The sequence below is a fragment of the Eptatretus burgeri genome, chromosome 10 (genome assembly GCF_056783735.1).
Source record: "Eptatretus burgeri isolate ZD-2024b chromosome 10, Ebu_testis_v1, whole genome shotgun sequence".
NCBI lineage: Eukaryota > Metazoa > Chordata > Myxini > Myxiniformes > Myxinidae > Eptatretus > Eptatretus burgeri.
Window position 1 is genome coordinate 91,903,284 of NC_140970.1, and position 23,916 is coordinate 91,927,199.

Consider the following 23,916-nt stretch of genomic DNA (forward strand, 5'->3'; position numbering starts at 1 on the left):
ATAAAGTGTGATTGACGTCATCAAAACAACGATCGTCTGGTATTTTGTTGTCGGATTCACGTCTCTGGCAGGCTAAGTTTTTGGAGTTAGTAACACAGTGTACGGCAGCGCGCTTCGCGGATTGAAGGGGAGGTTATGGACGAGCACATCGCGGTGCAACCGTTGACCGGAGGAGGCGTCAATACGACCGAGTATCTGTTGCAGGGGAGCGTACTCGATTCGTCCTTGGATTCCCTGGTCGCGCGCCTCCGAGGCGTCTGTGACAACCTCGACCCGGAGAGCTTCACCGACCGCGAGGCGGTTTGGCTCCTCAGGGTACAGGGCGCACCGAGCCTGACGCTGCGGACCCGCACGGCGCTCGATCGGCCCGACTACCCGCACCTGCTGCGCTACCTGGGCCAGGCAGAGAGCGGAGAGCGCGCGCGCATCGCCACGGTGCGCGCGTGCGTCGACGTGCACGTGTCCGAGTCGGCGCACGCGCTTCTCGCGCACATGGGCTTCACGCTGGACCACGAGTACACGGCGCGGGGTCACGTGTTCCGCCGCGGCCGCGTCAAGGTGGCCGTGTCCAAGCTGTGCCGCCTGCCGCAGCCCGGATCCCCGACTCCCCCCGAACCCCTCACGGCGTCTCATCTGGTCGAGGTAACCTGGGCCGGACCCGGCGGCGGCGAGGGTGGTGCCAACGCCGTTCGAGCGATGGCCGACCTGTTGCGTCCTTTGGTGTCCCTCGAGCGGCTCGACCCAAAGCGACTGTGATGACGTCATGGATTTTTGCCACGTGCTCCAGTCTAGGCTCTTCACCGGTTCCACGGTCCGTACAGAAGACCCGCTCGTTCGGTGTTCGTTTGTGTGCTGCCCGGCAATCATGATGCCCTTTTATGGAAGCTGACTATGACGTCATAGTGAAAACTCCCAAACCCCACACCCAGATAGGAAAAGTCGATTTAAATAGCTTGAACGTTCATTCGTTTGGGCAACTCGTGGAGAAGTTGGAAGTGTTTGTACGATCCCTTTAGAGTAGTCACCTCCTGGTGCATCAGCAACCGCTCGTGTTTTCTCTTGTGGATAAGTAGACCTATGGACAGTTTTGTTTTCATTGCATACCCCACTCCTGGGGTCTTCAATACACGGTCAGTCAAGAGAGTTTGCCTCCTGTTGATTTTTGAGGGTCATTGCCACCACAACGAAGAATTGTCGATCGTGTAATAGCCAATTCCTGATAACGTTTAACCGGTATGTGGTCCATAAGGCTTTCGGCCTCACGATGGATTAAACGATTATTCGCCAAATCCAAAGCCGCCTTCGTTGTGCCTTCGTGCCGGACCTGGTGTTGGCTTAACAGTTAAGGTTAAGATTGTTCGCTTAACTCCCAGGCTTGATATCCTCAGGTGTTCAGTTGAAGCCCCTGCTTTCACCGTTGAATTAGCACCAGCTGGGTTGACTTTGCCTGTCATCCTTCTGAGGTCGGCAAAATGAGTACCAGCTGACTGGTAACGGGGCCACCGCATCTGCGTCACAGCCGCACCACCAGAGAATGATGCAGCCAAGCAGACACAGGCTTCGTACGATTAAATTAATAACCTCTGTGCCTTCTGGTGATCAAAACTACCTAGTTCGGTGAATTTGTGCACAACCGCCTGTGAGGAGATAGCGTGATGGACGGATTGATTGGCGGAGCCGATTGCCATTGTGTTTTTTTTTTTTCCCCCAAATAAGCCTGGGTTTAATAACTCCAACTGTGGACCTGCCAACATTCAAAAAGTCCTCAAAAAGAAGTGAGGATCCGTTTTTCATGTTGATCGAGGGCATCCATGCTAATTCGTTAGGGCATGGGATGTTGAATGTATGAGCGGATGCCACGTCTGATTATTCCCACACTTTTTAAAATAAAAATGGGGGATATGATGGTCTGTCCGTCACACGATCTCCTCCTGCAGTTGGGTAGAAATTCACCAAACTTGGGAATTATGATCACCACACGGCGAGATGTTACGAGAGCAGTATCATTTTTGGCCCACACCCTGGGGCCCAAGGGCAGGCTCAAAATCCCCATGGCCTGGAGACTTGGGATCACAAGGGTGAAAACAGAATAAATTTTTTTTTTTAACTCTAACTTTGACATTTAGTCTTTCCTGGTGGAATATTTTGCCATCTTTCAATTTTGCTTCAGGTTGGAAGTGTGCGGATTTGCAATGGCGTGCCATCGACTTCACTCTCGTCTTGATTTTGACATCATTTTCAAGGTCCAAAGGGTCACATTTGACAGTTTTTTTTTTTCAGTGATGCATTGACAGACATAATATATGATTTTTTTTTTACAAAAACATTCATATGGAATATGATGATTTAAGGATCGATAAAGCCATTGTACACACGTACATGGTGAAATTTCAATCAATGCCTGAAAAATCATCGATTACATTTTAGTTTGGAAGAAAAGAAGTCTCGGACGTTCGGATTCCGTGTGAATTCTTCATTAAACCGTAACGGCAAAAGCTCTCCAAAATCCCCTTCCAGGAAACCCCGTGAAACCAAAGCTCAAGCATATTCACATATTATGAAAGCAAAGGCAAAGTGATACCGTGACATCATCATGAGAAAAAATATTGACTTTTTTTCCCCCCCCAAAACCTTCAGAAAACTTCTTTATGAGAGCGGAGTCGATGGCACACCATCATCGCAAATCCCCACGCTTCCCACCAAAAGCAAAGTTGAAAGATGGCAAAAAAGGGTCCACCAGGAATAACCAACTATCAAATTTAGTTTACTTTTTCTTTTTTTTTGTCCGTTTTGACCCCTGTAACCCTCAATCGCCACCCTCGGGGGCATGAACCCAAGGACAAATAAAAAAGATTGTTACATATTTCATGCGTCCCCCAAAGTTGATTGCACACACAAAGTTTCATTTCAAAGTGCCTGGAATTTCTTCCTTTTTAAAAAAAATTATTTCTCCTTTTGACCCTGTCCAAGGTGGCATACCCTACTCCTGGGGCTCTTTTTTTATGACCTCACCATGAAGAGGACGAGGACCTTGGCTCATTTGAGCTTGTTAAATTTTGTGAATTTTGAGTAGTGAAACTACGTAATGGGCCAAAATGACACCTGCTCTTACACCTTTGTGCCATGTGATAATAACTACCAAGTTTGGTGAATTTCTGCCCAACTGGAGGAGGAGATAGTGTGACGGACAGATGGAGCCGATTTCGCCATGACATACAAATACTTTGTTTACCTCATGAGTGTTTGTGACATTGTATGTTGTCATATTAACGGTATAGTATTAATGTGTGATTGGAATTAAAATATAGAGAGATTGAATTTAAAGGAGAATGAGGAAATAATGTGTTTCCACCGGTGACATTCATAATATTGGTTTGGTATCAACACAAACCTGGTGTTGGCTTAGCGGTTAGGGTGGTGGCTTGGGATCCTCGGGTCCTGAGTTCAAGCCCCGTTTACCCGATGAATTAACACCAGGGGGTTGACTCAGCCTGTCATCCTTCCGAGGTCGGCGAAATGATTACCAGTTTCGCAGCCAAAAGGCTGCACACGAAGGAAAGGCCTCGTGACGGATTTATTAAAAATCTGGTGTTGGTGTGGAGCAAGCATGTTGGGCCTCCTCTTGCGTAAAATTTCCTTGTAAAAAAAAAAAAAAAAAAATAGACATTCGCAGATTCGGCTATTGCAGATTTGCCATGACGTCACAGAAATACTTCGTTTGCCTCATGAATGTTTGCAATCTTGTATTTTTTTTATATTCATGGTATAGTATTCATTTGTGATTGGAATGAAAATATTGAGAGGTTGAGTTTAAAGCAGAATGAGAAAATTTATGTGAGGGGTTCCACCAGTGACATTCGTGGATTCGGTAATGAAAATCAATTTAAAGATTGGATTTCATTTGCAATCAACAAATAAACAATTTATATGAATACACATAGTAGTAATAGTGATAATAATAATAAACCCACACAAAATCAAAGCAAATCTAAGATTCAGTTTGTCCAGCCATTTTACAACAAGGCCTGAGCGAGTGGTGAGGGGAACAGGCTCGTGAAGGTGTTCATCCAGCACAACATTGGGGGGGACAATAGAGATGTATTAGAAGGGGAATGGGGCAAAGGAGAAACATTGCAGTGATCACCATTGTGTGAGGGTGATGGGCCTGGGATCCTAGGATCCTGATATCAAAACCCACTCAGCTGTTGAATTAATACCAGGTGGGGTTCACTCTGCCTGTCATCCTTCCGAGGTCGGCAAAATGAGTGCCAGCTTGCTGGTATCCTGTGTCAGAGTGGTGACCCGTACAGGATTGCACCCAATAGCCAAGGAGACTGCTTAGGCAGCACCAATGCTCTGCACTGAGTATGGTCCCAATGGATGGATGGATCACCTTTGTTGTTACGAGAATGGGAGGAAGTATTGCTGTGTTCATCATCATACGAGTTTCCCATCTCTGGCTCGTACACACAGCCAGTGTGGTTGGCCAGCTTGTTTGAAGATCGGAGATGTTGGTGATTCCTATAGAACAAACGTTTTCCTGCTTGGAGCACGTAGGACTTCGGGGACTCGTGTTTTTGGACGATTTCACCAGGAACCCATTTTCTAGTGCCAGGAAATGGTTCCACATGGACTTGCCGACCCTGAAAATGTGGCCGCTTTTGGTACAAGTAAGCTGTGCTTTGCAAGCAGCTTGTTATGTGGTCTTCTACCCATCAACAACGGTGCAGGGGACAAGTGTAGTCCTCCTCGGGGAGTGGTGCTGTCGTCTAACAAAGCCAGATGTTTGTCCCCCGCTTTCTTCCACAATTTTTTTTTTACAGTTTGCACTGCTCTCTCAGCTTTTTTTTTTTTTTTTTTTTTGTATACCTTGGTCGAGGCTCGTATGAGAGCAAACACACAACTCACAGCAAGGAGGCATGAGACAAGAGGGGCGGGAGTGGAAGGGACAAAACAGTGGGGAACACACACATTAGGTGAACTGTGGAAGGGAGAGGGATGGGGATGGGACGGGGAACATGGCGAAGAGAAGATGGACATTTCAGGGACTTTCAGGAAGGAAAGCAGGAGAAATGAAGGAAGTGGGCTTGGGTGGATTATCGGGGGTAGAAAAGATCGAGGATTTGGATGGAGGAAGATAAGAGGTGGTGGTGAACAGCTGTTTTGAAAGCCTGGAGGGAAGAATGGGAAAGAATAGAGTGAGGAAGTTTATTCCAAAGGCGGGAAAAAAGAGGAATGAAAGAGTGAAGATGAGCAGTGATTCGTGATTTTGGTAGTTTTACCAGAAGGGGGTTGTTGGCGGACCTTGAGCGCCCTGTGGAAATGTGGTGGCGACAAATCGCAGAGAGAGCAGTGGGGCAAGGCTGGAGAGGAGTCGGTAGAAGACAGAAAGACCACCGACCAACCTGCGGTGATTGAGTGAGAGGCCCAAAGACTCAGCTTCATTGCGGGAGATGCCGATGATCTTAAATGCCCTGGTTTCGACAGCGTTAAGCCGAGAAAGGTGGGAGGCAGGAGCACCAGCTCAGAGGGGAGAGCAGTACTCCATCAGGCTACGGACAAAAGCTTTGTAAGTGGTCAGGAGTTCAAGAGGGCCGAGGAAGGACTTTGCACGACGGAGGATTCCCAGTCAGCGACTGGCTTTTGAGGCGAGGTTGGAAATGTGACTTTCCCAAGGAAAGGTCATGGCAGATAGTGAGACCCAGAAGCTTGAAAGAAAACATTTCTTCCAGAGGATTGTTGAGAAAGTGGATGCGGGGGTTTTCTAAACGGTCCTTTCGAAAAAACAGTGAGAGTGTGAGATTTGTCTGGATTGAAAGACATGTTCTACGTGTTGGACCAGTTTGTGATTTTATCCAGATCTTTAGTGAGCGAAGAAGCTGCTGCTTGCCGGTCTGAGGGATGCCCGATGGTACTGCAGAGGATGGAGTCGTCGGCAAAGAGAAATAGAGGATTTTCCAGAGAGTCCGAGAGATCATTGATGAAAACCAGAAAAAGAACAGGGCCCAGAACACTACCTTGAGGAACTCCAGCCTGCACAGGAAGAGGGGATGAAAGAACTCCATTTAGGGCCACACGTTGACTGCGACAGGAGAGGAAGTCTGTGAGCCATGAGTGGAGATGGCCTTGAATACCATGGGAAGAGAGTTTGGTGAGTATGGCAGGGTGCCAGACTGTGTCAAAAGCACGTGATATGTCCAGGGATACGGCTCGGATTTCCTGTCTGGCATTGAGGACCTCCATCCATTGATGGGAGAGCAGAAGCAGCATATCCAGGGTAGAGTGACCTGGTCTGAAACCAAATTGATGATTGGAAATCAAGCCATTGGAGAAGAGGAAGGATTTCATATCTGAAGCGATGATGGATTCCATCACCTTGCTGATGATTGGAAGTAGTTTGGTTCACCTAGCTTCACCGTAAGCACGAGCAAATCGAGGGCTGGAAGTAGTTTGGTTAATGCCGTAATCAAAACAAAACAATTTGAACTCTTTGGACACTAACAAGGATGCATTGTCACTCCTAAGACCCTCAGGTATACCATGTGTACTAAAGATGGATCTTGGAGCATCAATCGTTGTGCGGCTTCTCATATCCTTGAGCTCACATACCTCAATAAATTTCGAATAATAATCGACAACCAAAATATATTGTTTTGACTCAAACTCGAATCGGTCCAGGGCGACCTGGTTGAATGGTAAATCGGGAATCTGTGTCGGTATGAGCGGTTCCAGAGGAAGCTTATTTTGGTAATCTGCACATGTTGTGCAGTTTTTCACTGCTTCTTCGATCTGTTGGTTCATTGTTGGCCAATAGAGCACACCCCGAGCATGCTGTTTGCACTTTGCAACACCAAGGTGAGAGCTTTGTATGATTGAGAGCATGTGCTGATGGAGACGAGGTGGCACTACTATATGCATACCTTTATAGATCATTCCATCAGACATGTAGCTCGCTCTTTGAATCTCAGTGTGGCCTCAATGGAATGGGCACTTCATTTCGATAGCTGGGCCATCCATGTGTGGATCATGTCCAACAGAAGTTGTAGCACTTGGCGAGTTTGTTCCTGCAGCTGGACGTACCTCTCCTTGATGATGGAGATGAAGTCGAACATGGAAACCTGCTCCAGATTGACTTCTTGTCCCAACAACTGATGAGTCTGATAAGCACGAGATAGTGAATCTGGTAGCTGCATGTCTTTGCCACTTTTATACACTACCTCGAGATCGTACCACTGCAGATGTAAACAGCATCCTCTGCAGATGGAGCAGACAGAAGAGGTTTTTTTGAAAATCTCTTGAAGTGGCTTGTGATCCGTAAATACAGTCACTGTCTTGCCAAATATGTAGCAGTGGAATTTCATGCAGGCGTGGAGGATTGCAAGCATTTCTTTTTCAATCTGAGAAGACCGTTGTTCCACCTCCGAGAGGGATCACAAAGTGTATGCAACTGGCTTCCCCTCCTGCATTAAGACACCACTGAGACCGCTTTGACTTGCATCCGCATGGATCTCCACTGGTGCCTTCACATCATCGTATCTCAGTACAGGCTGATGACAGCAGAGATCCAATAGTTTATGGAAAGCTTGGTCCTGTGCAGGTTGCCAGTCAAAAATACTATCAGCTCTCAGTAAAGCTCTAAGTGGTGCATTGACTTCACTCAGTTGAGGAATAAATTTAGCCAGGGAAGCAACAAATCCAAGGAAACGCCACACTTCTCTTTATTCCATGAAATAGGCATATTACGGAGGGCTTCAATTCTTGAGGGGTTAGGCTTGAGTCCGTCTGCAGTAAGTAGATGCCCGACGTACTGAACCTCCTTTTGGCGAACTTTGCATTTTTGCATGTTCAATTTGAGGTTGTAGGATGTAGCCCTCTCCACGACTTGCTTTAAAATGTTGTCGTGATGATCTCGATCTCGTCCTGCAATCAAGATATCATCCATGATCGCTGTGGCTCCAATAATGCCATCCAACATTTGATCCATGATATGCTGAAATATTTCTGGGGCACATTTCAATCCAAATGGAAGCCTCAGTCAACCAAAATGACCCATCGGTGTGTTGAAGGTCATCAGTTTGGATGACTCCTCATCCAGAAGAATCTGTAGAACCCCACTCTTTGCATCCAATACTGAAAATAAGTTGGCTTTCGGTCTGTCGGAGACCACCTATTCAACCGTCTTCATGGGATAATGCTCACGTTTAATGGCCTTGTTGAGATCTTGAGGATCCAAACATATTCTTAGCTTGCTATTGTGAACTCCAGCTACCATTGAGCTGACCCATTCAGTTAGCTCCTCCATCAGATTTATGAAGCCGTTATCTCCCATCTTGTTCAATTTCTTGATGATCCTCGGCATTAGCACAGCGGGTTGCCGACGTGCAGCATGTACAACCCCATTGGCTGTTGGGTGTACTGTATTTCGATTCGGTAGACCCCTGGTAGGGTACCTGAAGTATGGATGATATCGGGAAAATCTTGTAGCTCTGGGGGAACCGATTCATCATCCGCCGACTTAACCCCCGCCAGGGAACTCAGTCGAGCAATGAGGCCAAGGTTCTCGGCGGTCTCCCCAGATATCACGTTCTCCTGATCCAGATTGACCAGCTCGCATGAAGCTATTACGGACTTCCCCTCAAATTCCAGGGAAAGATCCGTGGAAGCAATTGGCCGATTCTCAGGGTTCTCTTAGACTGGTGAAGTGCAGTATTAACTGGTAGTCTTTGAAAATCCCTGAGTACAAGTATATTGCACCTTGCCCCTGTATCAATACGGAAGGTAATGTTCACAATGCCACTGACTCTGACAGTCTGGGACCATTTGTCATCTGCCAGAGTGCCGATGTTGTCAACCTTGTATATTTCAAAAACCTCCGAATTGCCTTCAGGTCGTTGTTCCTTGTTTTCTCCAGCATCGACGAGGAGCATTTTTGCCCAGTTGCTATCACCTACAGCAGACCAACATCCAATGGTTCAGGCGTTTGCAATAGGAACAGGCAGAGCCCACTGCAGGACATTTCCCTTGGTTCCACAAATACCACTCATCCTTGCCACATCTACCGTGCGATTTAATTCCAAGCAGCTGTGATAACGAGGCACAAGGCTTGGGATGCGATTTGCTCTGAGCTGTGATAGCTGACACTCCAAGTTTGTAGTTATCTTCATTCCGCACAATGCGGATTTGCTTGCGAGACAACTCAAACTGTTGTCCAATCTCCAGAGCCTTTGCGAGTGACAGTGCTTCACCTAGATCCAGTAACCTTTCCTGCACCCTGGATTAAAAACTGCCATCAATGATCACATCTCATGGAATGTCCTTGGGATCGGCATACTCGCAGTCCATGAGAATAATCCTCAGGTCCTTTACAAAGTCATCAAAGGTTTCCTCACTCTTGTTTCTGCTGCTTGAGCTGGTGCTGGGCGATCCGCTTGCTCTTTCTCGGTCGCACATACGTTTCAAAACGATCGAGTACCTTGTGGGGATCATGTTTCTCAGTCTCCTCCCATGTGAATGTTTTATAAACCTCACGGCCATGAGCACCAGTCCATGTGCATGGCCATCTGGCTTTTTGCTTTGGGTTTTGCTCTGATAGTGAGCCCGCGAACACGAACTGAACGTGGTCTCGAAACTGAGTGAATTCTCCAAATAAATCCACTGCATCCCAATCGAAAGTTGGGTATTCAAAGCTCGGAAATGCCATACCGTACTTATGGATGGTCGTTTGTTAAAAAGCAGCAGGTCCGGTTAACTTCTGATACCATGTAAGATAGCTGGCTTTTATTCCAAACCGAAGCAGCATTGCGGGTCTCGTGAGATCAACGCGATCCAGATCGAGCCACAGGAACTGCTTTACATTACAACCCCCCAACCATGTTTTTTTTTTTCAAAAACATGGGGAGAAAAATAGGTTACATTGTCATATAAAAACAAACAGAAAAAACATCCTCATGCATTCTTTTTTTCTCATGATGCAATTGGAAATTTAAAAAATCACCAAACTTGCTCGTTATGATCACCGCATGGCAAGAAGGTGCAAGAGCTGGTAAAATATCACAAGCTGGTCAAACACTTGGAATATTTGAGTCTTTCAATCCTGACAAATCTCACATTCTCACTGTCTCTCTCAGAAAGGACCGTCGAGCAAACCCTCCAATCTACTTTCTTAACGATCCTCTTGAGGAAGTTCAGCCTTTCAAGCTTTTGGGTCTTGCTATCAGCCATGATCTTTCGTGGACAAACCACATTTCAAAGTTTGCCTCCAAAGTTAGCCGCCGACTTGGCATCCTCCATCGTGTAAAGTCCTTCCTTGGCACACCTTAGCTCCGATCCACCGACGAGGCTTTCATCCGCAGCTTGATGGAGTACTGCTCTCCCCCTGGGTTGGCTCCCCCCACCCCCCTGCCTCCCATCTTACTCAGCTTGATACCGTGGAACCAAGGCCTTTAAGGTTATTGGAATCTCCAATGATTAAGCTGAATCTACGGGCGTATCACTTCGCCATCACAGACAGCTCGATGGTCTCTCTGTCTTCTACCACTTCCTCTCTGGTGTTGCACCCTCTGCTCTTTTCATGCTTCACCCCCCGAAACCCCCCCCCCCCAGGATTTTGCAGGGCTCACACGGTCCACCATCAACCCCCATTTGGTGAAACTACCTAAATTCAGGATCTTCCACTCATTTGTTTATCTTTTTTCCTGTCTGTGGAACCAACTTCCACATTCTGTTCAATCTCATTCTTCCTTCCAGGTCTTCAAAACAGTTGTTCATCACCATCTGATTGTTTGCAATCCCAAACCATGATTTTTTTTCTCTACCCTCGTTAACCCCTCCCCCCCTCCCCCAACCACCCCACCCCAATCCCTCCTTCCAAATTTACAATTTTCTCTCCTGAGAGTTTCCTTCTGCATCCATTTTGTCCACCCCATGCATCCTTTCCTGACCCCCATTCCTCCCCACACCCATTGTTTGTCTAAGTCTCCCTCTGTCTTGACCTTTGGCTCTGCTGTTAGTGTTCCCCCCTCTCTCTACTGTTCCTTTTGTCCTGTTGCATCTTGCTCCATTCAGTGCATTACTACCTGCTCTTCCACGACCCTTGACTATGAATACCAAAAAAAAAGTAGTTTAATTTTTGACCCCACCCACCCTGAAGCGGAGTCCTTGAGGGGTCCTTACACAAAATGTCCTTGAGGGCCATCCAAAAAAGATTTATGCAACATGGTAATTTACAAAGTAATAACGAAACAAAGGAGGAGTGGTCGTTCTCCTTCCTGTGCATGTTTCAACAATGATCACAAATATAACTAGAAAGGCACTTGGTAGAGCGCATACCTCCACCCCGTAATGTCTGATCCACGAGAACATACCTGGCCCAATACATTTTTGAAATATCATGCTACATATCCTTTTTGAGCCCCATCTCTTAATGGCTAAGAATCACTTGAAAAATTCGAGTAGTCTGATCCGGATTCAGATCTTCACCAAAATTGAAACATTTCTTCCTTCTCACACACCCAACCTGTCCACCAAGTTTCATCCGAATCCGTACACAACTTTTTGAGATATCGTGCTAAATATCGTTTTTGACCCGATCTCTCAATGGTGAAGAATCACTTTAAAAATACTAGTAGTTGGATCCGGATTCAGATCTTCACCAAAATCTAATCACTTCGTCCTTGTTACACACCCAACATGTCCGCAACTTTTTGAAATATTCTGTACACAAACAAACAAATACACAGAGAGAAAGGAGTGCAAACATAAACTCCTTCACCTTCGGTGGCAGAGGTAAAGATGATTAAGAGTGAGAATTGCTTTGCAACACATGTCCCCGACTGATGTGATATTTTATAAGTCAAAAAAGGGTATAACTTTGTGAAAAATTTACGAAACACCCTGAAACTCGAACTTGTTCTGTAACTTGTCAAATTAAAGCCATGCACTAAGTTTCAGTTGAATATGTTAAAGGGTATGGGGAAAAAAGTCTGAAAACCCACAGGTGGGCCAGACAGAGAGCAAACCTATAGTGCCCTCCAGTGAAACCGGTAGGGGAATAATAACTAGGCTTTCTGGTGAAGGCCGTGTGTCGATATGTACGTCAGTCGACAGGTAGACCCGGCTATAAACTGGTGTTTCCCAGGCAGGGGGATAATCCATTGTGTGCGCTGTCCCTTGGATGGACGTTAAACTTGGTGTTCTATCTGCTTGTATTAGTTGTTGGATGTTAAAGATCCCAAAATGTCCTTCACGAAGAGTTGAAGAGTTATTACCGTTACTCTGGCTAAATAATATTCGAAATTCCTGAACTGTGGGGAGGAAGTCTTCTTTGAGGTTCCATGACACCAGGTTACATTGCTTGCTATCTTAGAATGACCTTGTTCACGAATGAAGGACAACCTGACCTACCTTATATAATCTATTTGAGCTGCCTGACAGCTTTGAATCACCGCTGGAGGAAAAAGGTCACACACTACTTTTATCATGAAACCGATCCACAAAAGGTTTCTCTACAACCCTCTTTAGCTGACAACCCTCTCTTCTACATATCTCCATTTAATGCATGCATCCTGATGCTTCCTTCCAACTGCATGATGAAATCCATTGCGAGCACGGTTCTGTGCCTGAAAGACAGCCATTCTACATTCTCCTGAAGCATGAGACCCATGGTACAAATGTTTTCTTGGTCATTACTGAGGTTCTTCAGGAAGAGGTAAATTGTATTTTACTAAGGTGCTGACCAAATGCATTCTAATATCTGTTTGATCCTCGTTAACTTTTTCTGCCGTCCCACTCTCCTTCAAACCATAAGCTTCCATCCACCTTTGACTTTCTGCACAGAACACTTAAAAAAAAAACTATCTTCATTTTTTGTTTCTTTTGTGTTTATTGTCCACTCTATGGTTTATTGTGCATTGACCTCTGATCGTACATTTTCAAGCTCCACAAACACCTCCTTTTAACAAAAAATCATGAAAAATGTAATAATATTATTAGAAACAAAGTGAATGGATTCACTGGACAATGGATGAAATGAGCAAGACGGAGATTGAGGTGGTATGCTAACCACTATGGGAAACAAGGAGAAGCTAACGATGCGGGCCTTAACCCCTTTGCTTCAGCTCCGGGGAGGGTTAACACCCGAAACATCAGCTTCTTGCTCCCCACGACGATTCGCACACCACCTCAATCAATGTCCTCTTACTTTCATCCATTTATCACAAATATAACTTTTCAAAACAAGTGTTGCACAATTTTTTTTATTATTGCTGTTAACAAAAATTAATTCTTTTTAAAAAGTAAAATTGTTTTTTTCTTTTATGCAGTACTGTATTTCGGTTTGTGTGTGTGCCCACATGTGCATACAGACATGCACATATGATGGTCAGCTTGCTTGGATTGAGTTCCTTCCTCGGATGTGAAGGGGGAGGGGTGGTGGTTAAGGGGAACCAGAGGTTGGGAGACCATTGGGGGGTGGATCAGAAATCTTGACTTTGCAATGCAATTGTATGAGTGTGGGTAGGCTGTAACTTTGTAATGCAGCCCGAAACACAGTCTACGCGGGGCATGCGCCCCCTGTAAGTTAGACCTTCATAGAGTGGTGTGGCACAGGGTGTCGCGGTCGCAGGGTGTCATAGTATCCTTTAATTACCTCCACCACTAAAGGTGGAAAGATGTTATGCTTTCACCTTTGTTTGTTTGTGTGTGGATATCTCAAAAAGTTGTAGATGGATCCGGATGAAATTTTGTGGGCAGGTTGGGTGTGTGACAAGGACAAACTGATTAGATTTTGGTGAAGATCCGAATCCGCATCCGACGACTAGAAATTTTAAAGTGATTCTTCACCATTGAGAGATGGGGATCAAAAACGATAAAAAGCATGATATTTCAAAAATATGTTGGGCCCGATATGTTCTCCTGGATCAGGCATAATGGGGCAGAGGTATGCACTCTACCAAGTGCCCTTCTAGTTTTTGAAGAGATAGTTGTGGACAAAAATATTGACACCCTTACACTTTTCTCAAATAACTCATAATTTTCACCAAAAATAAGTTGAAATTGACAAAAGTATTTTGTCTCCACAATTCTTGATTTCACTCTTAATATTACAGAAGCTTTGTTTTTGATTCAGAACTTAATATATCCTTTTAAATCAGAAAATAAAAAGAAATGGCATTGACAAAATTATTGACACCCTCGACTTAATATTTGGTATCACAACCTTTGGACAAAATAACCGCAGTCAAGCACTTCCTATAGCCATGAATGAGCCTCCTCTACCTCTCTACTGGCAGTTTGGCCCACTGTTCATGTGCAAACTGCTTCAGTTCTCCCAGATTTGAAGGGGACCTTCTCCCAACTGCTGTTTTCAGATCTCCCCACAGGTGTTCAATGGGATTTAGATCTGGACTCATTGCTGACCACTTCAGAACAGTCCAGCGTTTTGTGTTGAACCATTCCTGGGTGCTTTTTGAAGTGTGTTTGGGTTCATTGTCTTGCTGCAAGACCCATGACCTTCGACGGAGACCCAGCTTTCTGACACTGGGTTGAACATTGTGCTCCAAAATGCCATGGTAATCTCCTGATTTCATGATGTCATAAACACATTCAATGCACCGAGACCCAGTGCCAGAGGCAGCACAGCAACCCCAAAACATCACTGAACCTTCTCCGTGTTTGACTGCCAGGAAGGTGTTCTTTTCTTTGAAGGCTTCATTTTATTTTCTGTAAGCATAGAGATGATGTGCTTTATCAAAAGCTTTCATATGGTCTCATCTGTCCACAGGACATTCTCCTGGAAGGATTTTGGCTTATTCAGGTGTGTTTTAGCAAACTTCAGTCAGGCTTTCTTATGTGTGTCTCTCTCTCTCTCTCTCTCTCTCTCTCTCTCTCTCTCTCTCTCTCTCTCTCTCTCTCTCTCTCTCTCTCTCTCTCTCTCTCTCTCTCTCTCTCTCTCTCTCTCTCTCTCTCTCTCTCTCTCTCTCTCTCTCTCTCTCTCTCTCTCTCTCTCTCTCTCTCTCTCTCTCTCTCTCTCTCTCTCTCTCTCTCTCTCTCTCTCTCTCTCTCTCTCTCTCTCTCTCTCTCTCTCTCTCTCTCTCTCTCTCTCTCTCTCTCTCTCTCTCTCTCTCTCTCTCTCTCTCTCTCTCTCTCTCTCTCTCTCTCTCTCTCTCTCTCTCTCAGCAGTTCAGTCCTCCTGGGTCTCCGACCATAGAACCCCTTTCACTGAGTTGGTGATGGATGATGCGAGTTGAAACGGTTATACCTTGTTTCTGAAGGTCAGCTTAAATCTGTTTAGCAGTTGATCAAGGTGCTTTCTCCACCATTCGAACAATCCTTCGCTACAATCTTCAATCAAGTTTTCTCTTGTGGCCATGTCCAGGGAGGTTGGCTACAGTGCCATGGACCTTAAACTTCCTGATAGCACTGCGTATGGTGGACACAGGAACATGAAGGTCTTTGGAGATGGACTTGTAGCCTTGAGATTGTCCATGCTTGGCTCCAATCTTGTGTTTGACCTCCTCAGACAATTCTCTGTTTTTCTTTCTTTTCTCCTTGCTCATTGCGGCACCTACAGTGACACAAAACAGCAGAATGGCTCCTTTTCTCCATTCAAACTGGTTGAATGAGTGATTTAAAAAAAAATGTTGCAGGCACCTGCAACTCACCACAGGTGATTTAAATTCCAAAGTAAAGGAGAATCACCCACTTGAAATGTAATTATATCGAGCAACTTATTAAAGGTGTCAATAATATATATATTTTTTGTATACCTTGGTCGAGGCTCGTATGAGAGCAAACGCACAACTCACAGCAAGGGGGCATGAGACAAGAGGGGCGAGAGTGGAAGAGACAAGACAGTGGGGAACAGACACATTAGGTGAACTGTGGAAGGGAGAGGGATGGGGATGGGACGGGGAACATGGCGAAGAGAAGATGGACATTACAGGGACTTTCAGGAAGGAAAGCAGGGGAATTGAAGGAAGTGGGCTTGGGTGGATTATCGGGGGAAGAAAAGATCGAGGATTTGGATGGGGGAAGATAAGAGGTGGTGGTGAACAGCTGTTTTGAAAGCCTCGAGGGAAGAATGTGAAAGAATAGAGTGAGGAAGTTTATTCCAAAGGCGGGAAAAAAGAGGAATGAAAGAGTGAAGATGAGCAGTGATTCGTGATTTTGGTAGTTATACCAGAAGGGGGTTGTTGGCGGACCTTGAGCGCCCTGTGGAAATGTGGTGGGGACAAATCGCAGAGAGAGCAGGGGGGGCAAGGCTGGAGAGGAGTCGGTAGAAGACAGAAAGACCACCGACCAACCTGCGGTGATTGAGTGAGAGGCCCAAAGACTCAGCTTCATTGCGGGAGATGCCGATGATCTCAAATGCCCTGGTTTCGACAGCGTGAATCCGAGAAAGGTGGGAGGCAGGAGCACCAGCCCAGAGGGGAGAGCAGTACTCCATCAGGCTACGGACAAAAGCTTTGTAAGTGGTCAGGAGCTCAAGAGGGCCGAGGAAGGACTTAGCACGACGGAGGATTCCCAGTCGGCGACTGGCTTTTGAGGTGAGGTTGGAAATGTGACTTTCCCAGGAAAGGTCATGGCAGATAGTGAGACCTAGAAGCTTGAAAGAAAAGACTTCTTCCAGAGGATTGTTGAGAAAGTGGATGGGGGGGTTTTGTAAACGGTCCTTTCGAAGAGACATAGTGAGAGTGTGAGATTTGTCTGGATTGAAAGACATGTTCCACGTGTCGGACCAGTTTGTGATTTTATCCAGATCTGCAGTGAGCGAAGAAGCTGCTGCTTGCCGGTCTGAGGGATGCCAGATGGTACGGCAGAGGGTGGAGTCGTCGGCAAAGAGAAATAGAGGATTTTCCAGAGAGTCCGAGAGGTCATTGATGAAAACCAGAAAAAGAACAGGGCCCAGAACGCTACCGTGAGGAACTCCAGCCTGCACAGGAAGAGGGGATGAAAGAACTCCATTTAGGGCCACACGTTGACTGCGACAGGAGAGGAAGTCTGCGAGCCATGAGTGGAGATGGCCTTGAATACCATGGGAAGAGAGTTTGGTGAGTAATGCAGGGTGCCAGACTGTGTCAAAAGCACGTGATATGTCCAGGGATACGGCTTGGATTTCCTGTCTGGCATAGAGGACCTCCATCCATTGATGGGAGAGCAGAAGCAGCATATCCAGGGTAGAGTGACCTTGTCTGAAACCAAATTGATGATTGGAAATCAAGCCATTGGAGAAGAGGAAGGATTTCATGTCTGAAGCGATGATGGATTCCATCACCTTGCTGATGATTGGGAGAAGGCTGATTGGTCTGTAGTTATAGGGATCTGTTTTTGCACCTTTTTTATGCAGGGCAGTGATGTTAGCAGATTTCCAAGCAGATGGCAGATGACCTTGGGCAAATGAGAGGGTGAATAGAACAGAGAGAGGGTGAGAAAAAGCAGAAGAGCAGGCTTTGAGGACACATGGGCTGATGCCGTCTGGACCGGTTGCAGAATCTGACTCGAGGTTTGAAAGCAAGCTCTCCACCTTGTCAGGAGAAAAGGATACACAGTCCAGGGACAGTTGGGTGCGACTGGGTAAAGTGGGTAGAGAAAGTGATGGGTTTAGGACACAAGATTTAGCTGCAAACACCGAGTTTAGACATTCAACTTTTTCACGTGTGGAATCAGCAGTGCGGCCATTTGAGGTAAGGGAGGGGATGGAGGGGGAACATACACAAGAAACAGATTTGATTAAACGCCACCAGGATTTTGAGGAGGGAGAGAGGTTTGAGAGTTCAGACTTGAGATGAGAAAGATGTTGATTTCTGGCTCTCCTGAGGGTAGATACACACTTGTTCCGAGCTTTGTGGAAGGAACTGAGATTGCCCTCAGTTGGGTTTGCTTTCCATGAGGCAAAGGCAAGTTGTTTCAGGACAACTGCCTCGCCACAAGCTTCATTATCCTAAAATTATCCAGGCCATTTTAGGATTTCTGTGTGGAATAAGCTAAGATTTAGTAATTTTTATTCTCTTTTTTGTTTTGTTCCACTGCATACCAAAGAAATACATATCTGGAGACCAAAATATTTTTTAATTTCAACAATTTTCTGGAAGAAATGCTGCATTATTTGAAAAAAGTGCAAGGGTGCCAATATTTTTGGCCACGACTGCAGGTAACACCTCCACAGCCTCACATGTTGCTGCAGATCCCTGGCTCCTTGTGCGATGGTCTTTCTTCTCACCAGAGGAGGTGCAGGCTTTATTATATGCAGCGTGCATTCCGCCTACACGGTGCTGCCACATAGACTCAGGATAAGGGGTCTGTGTCCCATAATTCATTTCATTTTCCTTTATTTCCAAAATGAGTTTCGTTTGTCAAACTCCCTTCCCCTCCCACGATCCTCCCCCCCCCCCGCCCTTCCTCGGCTCATCGGCACCAATTCCTCACATCGGGATCTCTGCTTGGGCGGCTCGACATCGTGATTGGGGCACCAACAACGCCGCACTGCCACGGGACCACCTCCCACCTCTCCGCCTGGCTCACAGGACCATCTACGCTCAACTTTCTCAGCACAATGATTGCCTAAGGATCCACGCAGTGCATCCAAGACATAACCAATCAAGTTATTAGAATCTCATTCTGGGTCGTAGGCCATCAGGCCCATTGCATCTGCCGGCAAACCATTCTCCTTGCCCGACCTACCCTACCCACGTTGCCCTCAGACTTCCCATCATCAGTGCTCAGGGCTCCACAATATTCTCCAGAAACACGAAAAGCTGCGGAGCATCAACTCGGCAGCAGTTGGGCCTCTAATACACATGTGCCTCGCAGTGGGCCTTGTCTGTGCTTCTTAAGCCTGTCCGTCCCACTCGTGTTACTTGCCCTTCCTGTTTCCAAAACAAGTTTCATTTGTCGAAGTCCCATCCCATCCCCTGGCCTTTCCCCGTCTTTCGCAATGTGTCGGAACCAGTTCCTCACCTCGGGAAACCACGCGCAGGCAGCTCGACCTCGCAATTATTATTTTTTTTGTCCATAGTCGGGGCTCGTGAAAGAGTTAGTACTAGTACTCTGAATGGATCAGGATGCAACAGGATAAAGGAACAGCAGAGAGAGGGGGGACGGGGACGCCAACAGCAGGGCTAAAGGCCAAGACAAAGGGAGGCAGACAAACAATGGGTGTGGGGAGGAACGGGGCGGCATGAAAGGATGCATGGGGTGGACAATATGGATACAGAAGGAAACTCGAGAGGGAAAACTGGGCATTTGAAAGGAGGACGGATTGGGGTGTTTTAACGATGGTACAAAATATTATGGTTTTGGATTGGAGATGATCTCTGAGAGTGGTGAACAGCTGTCTTGAAGAACTGGAGGGAAGAATAAGATTGAAGAAGATGTGTAAGTTGGCTCCACAGGCAGGGGAAAAATTAGGAACAAATGAGTGGAGGGTGAGCAATGACCCTGGGTTTAGGTATTTTCACCAGAAGGGGGTTGATTGTGGACCGTGTGTGCCCTGCAGAAACCTGAGGCTTGTTGTTTTTTTTTAAGGGGGAGGGGACAAAGCAGATCACCGACCTGTCTGTGATGGCGGAGTGGTAACCCCATAGACTCAGCTTCATCGAGGGAAATTCCAATAATCTTGAAGTCCTTGGTTTCCATGGTGTCAAGCTGAGCAAGATGTGAGGCAGGGGAGCCAGCCCAGAGGAGAGAGCAGCACTCCATCAAGCTGGGGTTGAAAGCCTTGTAGGTGGAGAGAAGATCAGAGGTGTGGAAATTCACAGAACACCATTCAGGTTCCCCAGAGATCAGTTATTTCGATAAGTGTGTTCCAGGTTAGATTCCCCCACCAATGTATAACGGGACTTGTTCGTGTGCCGGGCTGTGAATCTTTGAGTTAGCCGTTATTCTTTTTCTATCTTTTATTTTAAACAAACAACATCTCAACAACAACTCTACAGCCACGCCACCACCGCCACAACGCCAACAACTCAACAACCACGCCACCACCACCACAACGCCAACAACTCAACAACCATGCCATCCCCACCACAGTGCCATCAACATCGCGACACCATCACACCCGCCTGAGCGACAGCGGCAAAATGCCGTGATACGAACTTGCGGCGCGATAGGGAGAACCACATTCGAGCCTCCGTGTGCAAATCAGCCGTTTAAATGGATCAAAACGGGCTCTGCTGTGGAAAAGCCAGCCAATCAGAGCTGAAAGGGGCGGAGCCAGTCTGGGGTGAAGGTTCAGAGATGACAGCGCCGATTTCGGGTGGCGAAACTTCCAGCGGCTTCTCCCCTCGGGCTATAAAAGCCATGTTGGCAACGCGCGGAGAGCAGTTTGTGGTGAAGCTGGTGAGCGGAGGAGGTTGGTCATCGTTTTTCACGGGTCGTTCACCAGTGGAGCTTGGAGTCGTCGAAGCTCGCGGCAGCATCAGAGCGTGGGGGTCTGGGCTGACGGCCCTGATACGGTCGGGCGACACTGAGGAGTGAACGGGGTTTAAAGGAGCATCAACTCTGAAAGAGCAAACATCCGTTTGCTCCTCCGAAGTGTCGCCGGTCAGGCTCGCCAGAAAGGGGCCGCGACAAAGCCGGGCCACCGAGGCCGTTCAAGCAGCTGTTCAAGCTGCTCGTCAAGCCGCCCAAGCAACTGGCGCGTTTGCGACGCACCGGACGGGACCGAGACGCCAAAGGTCACCGAGCGAAGACCGAGTCGCCACCAAGGGGCTGCCAGGGAACCGGCCCGGCCTCTCGGAGCCTTCCGGTCATCCCGGCTCTGAGAACATTAAAGGCTTAAAAGCCCGTTTCTTTTCTTTCTTGGGTGTTTTGTTTGAAAGTCTGCGGCAACTTGTCTCTACGTAGAATTGTGAGTAAGTACGTGCTTGTACATTCCAAATAGAACTCGGCTGTCGGCTTTTGCTCGTGTCTTGTCCCCATATCCCCCCATTCATTGATTGCTTGCCTACTGTAAATAAATGCCCCATTGTTTGAATGTCAACCTGCTCGTTGCGTCACTTTCTGCCATTGACTGCTATGGTGCACTCGGGATATTAACTGGCTTTTAAAGCCGCTAAAAGTACATCTGGTCCGACGGGACTTGGTGATATATAACCGCTCGGCTTCGCACACGGAACGAGCCACTTTAGCCATCAGGGGGTACCCCAATTCGGAACAAGGGGGGGTATAATTCTGAGTACCAGAGGCATGCACCTTACCGGGTGAGGTGTTTTAACTGTGGCAAGGAGGGCCACCTGCAACGGGTTTGTAACGCCCCACGCAGGGGCGAGCCACGCCCCCCGGATCACCAACTCCGCCCTGGGCAGACCAGAATAGCCGGGCCCAAACATCACCCCCCCCACCAGTCCCAGGGAAAGTGAAAAGTGCCGAACATACAGGGCCGTGTTTGGCAGAACCAGATGGAGAAGAGCCCTCAGAGCTGCGACAGGTCATCTATTGTGGCCAAATTGGCAAAGGTAATTTAACAATTCGGTGCAAGATTGCCGGCATAGGGGTAGACGCCGTTGTGGACACAAGAGCGAGCGCCACGATCATCATCCCTGTGATCCTTAATTCAAGTGTGGACGGGTGGGAAGAGATCCACCGTCTGCAAAATTATAGTTTTCAGCTCGCTACCGGGGCAACGGCCCCCATCATAGGGCGTGGTTTCGTGACTCTTAAATTGGGCACGACTAAAATAAAAATAGAGGTTTGGGTGGCGGAGGTGTGCGACCCGTGCCTAATAGGGTTGGATGTGCTGACCGCCGGTGGCTGTAAGATTGACTTGGGCCGAGGAGTCATGCAGTTGGGTGGTGAGGAGTTGCCATTGGGGGGCGTTGGCATGGATGAGAAGGTAGAGCTGAAGGCTCCCAACTCAGTGGTCATTCCCCCGGGCACCGAGGCAGTAATTCCAGCCCGGTGGCGGGCACACCCAACCTGGCAGGGCTCCTCCGGCCTGGCCAAGCTACTGGCGGGGCCATCGACCTCCGGGTTGAGTCATGGGCCGCACCCTGGTAAACACCGACGGGCCTATCGTGCCCGTCCGGGTGATAAATGTGAGCACGGAACCACGCACTATTGGACGGGGCACGGAGGTGGCAGATCGCACCCCAGTGGTAGAAGTCGCAGAGCTGAGGGACGATAACATCAAGCCGGACCGGCCCCAGAGGGGGTCTCCAGACTCCAGTAGGAATTGGCCCGATCCCATTTGCGAGATAGTAAATCGGAGCAGTGTAGATTTGGAGGATGCCCAGTCTTACACAAACTGGTCGACCAACATATGGGAATCTTCTCCTTGTCACCCGAGGAAATTGGACGTGCAGGACTGGTGAAACATCAGATCCACACCGATGGGGCCCGGCCTGTCCGTCAGCCTGCTTGATGGCTCCCATGGAGCAAGAGAGAGGAGGCTGATGAACAGGTAGAAAAGATGCTCAATGCAGGTGTCATTGAGCCCTCGGGAAGTCCTTGGATGTCACCGGTTGTGCTGGTCAAAAAAAAGGATAGGACCACGGATTTCTGTGTGGACTATTGCCAGCTTAACAACGTAACACTCAAAGACTCCTATCCCCTGCCTAGAATTGACGATACCCTCGACGCCGTTTCAGAATCCAAATGGTTCTCAACCTTGGACCTCAAGAGTGGGTATTGGCAGGTGGATATGGATAAGACGGGGAAGGAGAAAACGGCATTTTCTACAGGGAAGGGACTGTATCAGTTCACTGTAATGCTGTTCGGTTTGTGCAACGCCCTCGCCACCTTTGAGAGATTGATGGAGCGTGTGCTTGGCGGCATGCCATGGCAATCATGCCTGGTGTACATGGATGACGTCCTGGTACATGCTAAAACATTTCCCCAGGCAATAGCCAATTTGGACCAGGTGTTTGGGCGCCTCAGGCAGGCAGGGTTGAAATTGCGCCCGGAGAAATGTATTTTGTTCACGACAGAGGTGGCCTATCTCGGACATGTGATAGGCCGCGAGGGGGTGAAAACCGACCCAGGGGAAATTATCGCTGTGGAGGAGTGGCCGGTACCTACAAACGTTAAACAGGTGCGGTTTTTTGGGGGTCTTTGCTCCTACTACCGGCGCTTTGTGGCAAACTTTGCGGAGATAGCCAGGCCCCTTCATGGGCTAACGGAGAAGGGGTTGAGATTTAATTGGACTGGGGAATGCCATCAGGCCTTCTTCAAATTAAAGGGGTGTTTGACATCTGCACCCGTTTTAGCATACCCCACCGACGATGGGATGTATACCCTGGACACGGATGCAAGCCAGGAAGGATTGGGGGCAGTCTTGTCTCAGACACGGGGGGGGGGGGGGGCGTGGAAAGAGTGATCGCGTATTACAGTCGGGCAATGAGTAGGCCAGAACGTAATTATTGCGTTACTCGCAAGGAGCTATTGGCTATGCTGTCTGCCATGAGCCATTTCCATCCGTACTTGTATGGGAGGAAATTCTTGGTTCGAAAGGAACATTCCTCCTTGCAATGGCTCTTACGGTTCAAGGAACCGGAGGGCCGGATTGCAAGGTGGTTGGAAAAGTTGCAGCAATATGATTTCAGTGTGGCCTATAGAGCCGGTAAGGCTCATGGGAATGCCGATGCGTTCTCTCGACGCCCCTATCTGGGAGAAAACTGCAAATATTGCACGAGGTATGAGGAGAGGGACCAATTGGCGGACACCTCCCAGAAACTCCCAGCCCGTGTGGCCCGGGTGGTAGGCCCAACCTTGCCACTAACCGTAGGGGAGGGATTTGGCGGTTTGGCGTGGAGCACGGCCCAGCGGGAAGACCCTGTGATAGGGCCCGTGTACAAGTGGGTCCAGGAAATCAAGAGGCCCAGTGGGGAGGAGATCACCCCATTCGGGGCATGAACAAAGGCGTACTGAGCTCAGTGGAAGACCCGAGAAATGAGGGACAACCTCTTGTATCGCAAGTGGGTG

The 23,916-nt window shown here is 47.7% G+C and overlaps 1 protein-coding gene and 1 pseudogene across 1 annotated transcript; one reads left to right on the forward strand and one right to left on the reverse strand.

Moving 5' to 3' along the window:
• On the forward strand, window positions 1–1,143 carry MED18 (mediator complex subunit 18). Its single transcript, XM_085899438.1, has one exon. It carries the CDS (start codon window positions 136–138, stop codon window positions 754–756), a length of 621 nt encoding a protein of 206 aa, XP_085755564.1. The 5' UTR covers window positions 1–135; the 3' UTR covers window positions 757–1,143.
• Window positions 1,144–8,943: 7,800 nt separating this feature from the next.
• On the reverse strand, window positions 8,944–9,700 carry LOC147019119 (uncharacterized; annotated as a pseudogene).
• Window positions 9,701–23,916: the final 14,216 nt, after the last annotated feature.

Bases quoted from the DNA above. Each gene is read 5' to 3' on its own strand.
- MED18 (XM_085899438.1), top strand. From the start codon at position 136: ATGGACGAGCACATCGCGGTGCAACCGTTGACCGGAGGAGGCGTCAAT.